This window comes from Hylobates moloch, unplaced genomic scaffold (assembly GCF_009828535.3).
Source record: "Hylobates moloch isolate HMO894 unplaced genomic scaffold, HMol_V3 SCAFFOLD_12, whole genome shotgun sequence".
Taxonomy (NCBI): domain Eukaryota; kingdom Metazoa; phylum Chordata; class Mammalia; order Primates; family Hylobatidae; genus Hylobates; species Hylobates moloch.
Window position 1 is genome coordinate 43,800,280 of NW_026652287.1, and position 3,244 is coordinate 43,803,523.

At 49.0% G+C, this 3,244-nt stretch overlaps 1 protein-coding gene across 1 annotated transcript; it reads left to right on the forward strand.

Moving 5' to 3' along the window:
- Positions 1–208: 208 nt before the first annotated feature.
- Positions 209–622, forward strand: LOC116478463 (protein Hikeshi-like). The gene has a single exon (XM_032762022.2). The coding sequence runs from the start codon at positions 209–211 to the stop codon at positions 620–622; it is 414 nt and encodes a 137-aa protein (XP_032617913.1).
- The last annotated feature ends 2,622 nt before the right edge of the window (positions 623–3,244 follow it).

Below are 3,244 nucleotides of genomic sequence, written 5' to 3' on the forward strand. Positions count from 1 at the left end.
CCTAATTATTCACCAAATATTTACTGAGCCTCTGACAGTGAATAAAACAGACACTGTCAAAGCCAGGTGGAGTGGCTCATGCCTGTAATCCCAGCACTTTGGGCGGCCAAGTTGGGAGGATCTCTTGAGCCCAGGAGTTCCCGACTAGCCTGGGCAGCACAGTGAGATCCCATCTCTACAAAAACATTTTTTAAAAAATTAGCTGGGCATGGGAACAATCCTATTTCCTGAGGGAATGGAAGGATCTGTCTACTTTTCTTATCCTGTTTCAAATGGGATGCCAATGTGGCAACTCCTAGGATTTGTCACGAATGAGAAGCCGAGTGCCATCTTCAAAATTTCAGGTCTTAAATCTGGAGAAGGAAGCCAACATCCTTTTGGAGCCATGAATATTGTCCGAACTCCATCTGTTGCTCAGATTGGAATTTCAGTGGAATTATCGGACAGTATGGCTCAGCAGACTCCCATAAGTAATGCTGCTGTATCCTCAGTTGACTCATTCACTCAGGTCCAGATGACACCAAGCCCATCTGAAATGTTCATTCCGGCAAATATGGTTCTGAAATGGTATGAAAACTTTCAAAGACGACTAGCACAGAACCCTCTCTTTTGGAAAACATAATGTGAATAAAATAAATTTTTTTTTTTTAGACGAGTCTCGCTCTATCGCTCAGGCTGGAGTGCAGTGGCACGACCTTGGCTCACTGCAAGCTCCGTCTCCCAGATTCACGCCATTCTTCTGCCTCAGCCTCCCGAGTAGCTGGGACTACAGGCGCCCACCACCTCACCTGGCTAATTTTTTGTATTTTTAATAGAGATGGGGTTTCACTGTGTTAGCCAGGATGGTCTCGATCTCCTAACCTCGTGATCCGCCTGCCTTGGCCTCCCAAAGTGCTGGGATTACAGGCGTGAGCCACCGTGCCTGGCTAAAATAATTTTTAATGGAAAAAAAAATTAGCTGGGCATGGTGTCATGCACATGTAGTCCCAGCAACATGGGAACCTGACTTGGGAGGATCACTTGAGCCCAGGAGGTTGAGGCTGCAGTGAGCCATGATTGCACTACTGCACTCCAGCCTGTGCAACAGAGAGAGACCTTGTCTCAAAACAAACAAACAAAAAAAACAGAATTCCAGGTAGTAGATTCCTTCAATATATTGACTCAGGATTTTTCTCAGCCACTTTGCCAGCCAGGGACATCTACGGCTGGCAATGCCCCCCACCACCTGCAGGGGCATGACACTGGAGGCACCCTGCCCACTCAGCCCACCTGTGTTATAGCTTGTACTTGCATTCGGCAGTTCTCTAGCTCTTGTCCTGCATCCAAGAAGAATGAGGAAATGCTGACAATTGAAGGGTAAGGATGGGAGGAGAATTTTTTCGAGCCACAGAACAGCTCTCAGCAAAGAGGAGATGTGGGGGTGTGGTTTCTGTTTCAGTGTGGCTGGGTCCAGGGCTTTTTATGGACTCAGAATGGGGAATGTGTGCTGATTGGATTGTGAGTGTGCAAAAAAGGTTAAAGCGAAGATACCACTCAAAGGTGGGCCCAACAGTATAGAAAACCAATTAGAAAAGGGTAGGTATATGCAAACTAGGTGAAGGGTGGGGATCAATCTAGGAAAGCATGCTAAATAGAAGACAGATTCTCTGTCCAGTCCCTGGATTTGACTTGTAGCTTCGCTTTCAGGCTTTAAACTGTCTTTGGCTTGGAGGTGGGGTTTCACCAGGGACCTGCCCCTATCTGCCTAGGCATTTGTCTGCCTCTTGCCGCTATCAATATCAATCAAAAGCTTTCCCTGACCCTACTGTAGTGGGTTGAGCCCCCTCGGCCACTGCCTCTGTTACTTGCGCTTCACCAGTGGACTCTCCTTGTCCTCTTGTCTGACTCTTCTTGTCTTCTTGTCTGACTCTTCTTGAACGCTGAGCTCCTTGAGGACAGGAGCCATTTTCATTCATCCTAATGTCTCTGGCACAATTCTGGGAACATGATGATGCTCAGTACTCAGTTGGTGGAAAAAATAAGCCAGGAATCTCTCTTAACTCCATCTCCTGTACACCCAGTATACAGCCACAGAAGTGGCTTGGATGAATGTTTTTTTTCACTGTCAGGTCAGATGATTGAGAAATTTTTATGATGTGCCAAGCATGGTGGGAGACACAGGACACTGCAGGTGACAACACAGACCCCATCCTTGTGCTCCCAGAAGAGGAGGAAAGCTGTGTTAAGATATCATGAAGGCTGGGCATGGCGGCTCATGCCTATAATCCCAGCACTTCGGGAGGTGGGCGGATCATTTGAGGTCAGGAGTTCAAAACCAGACTGGCCAACATGATGAAACCCTGTCTCTACTAAAAATCCAAAAATCAGCCAGCTGTAGTGGCGCACGCCTGTAATCCCAGCTACTCAGGAGGGTGAGGCAGGAGAATCACTTAAACCCGGAAGGTGGAGGTTGCAGTGCAGCCGAGATTGCGCCACTGCACTCCAGCCTGGCTGACAAAGTGAGACCCTGTCTTAAAAAAAAAAAAAAAAAAAAAAAAAAGTCCTGGCGCGGTGGCTCACACTTGTAATCCCAGCACTTTGGGAGGCCGAGGCAGGCGGATCACGAGGTCAGGAGATTGAGACCACGGTGAAACCCCGTCTCTACTAAAACTACAAAAAAATTAGCCGGGCATGGTGGCGGGCGCCTGTAGTCCCAGCTACTCGGAGAGGCTGAGGCAGGAGAATGGCGTGAACCCGGGAGGCGGAGCTTGCAGTGAGCCGAGATTGCGCCACTGCACTCCAGCCTGGGCGACACAGCCAGACTCCGTTTCCAAAAAAAAAAAAAAGGCTGGGCGCAGTGGCGCACGCCTGTAATCCCAGCACTTTGGGAGGCTGAGGCAGGCGGATCATGAGGTCAGGAGTTCAACACCAGCCTGATCAACATGGTGAAACTCCGTCTCTACTAATAATACAAAAATTAGCCAGGCATGGTGGCACACATGTAATCCCTGCTACTCAAGAGGCTGAGGCAGGAGAATCGCTTGAACCCAGGAGGCGGAGTTTGCAGTGAGACGAGATCACACCACTGCACTCCAGCCTGGGTGACAGAGCGAGACTCCGTCTTTCTTCTGAGAAGAAAGAAAAGGCCAGGTGTGTTGGCTCACACCTGTAATCCCAGCACTTTAGGAGGCCAAGATAGGAGGATTGCTTGAGCTCAGGAGTTCATGACCAGCCTGGGCAACATAGCAAGACCCTGTCTCTGTTT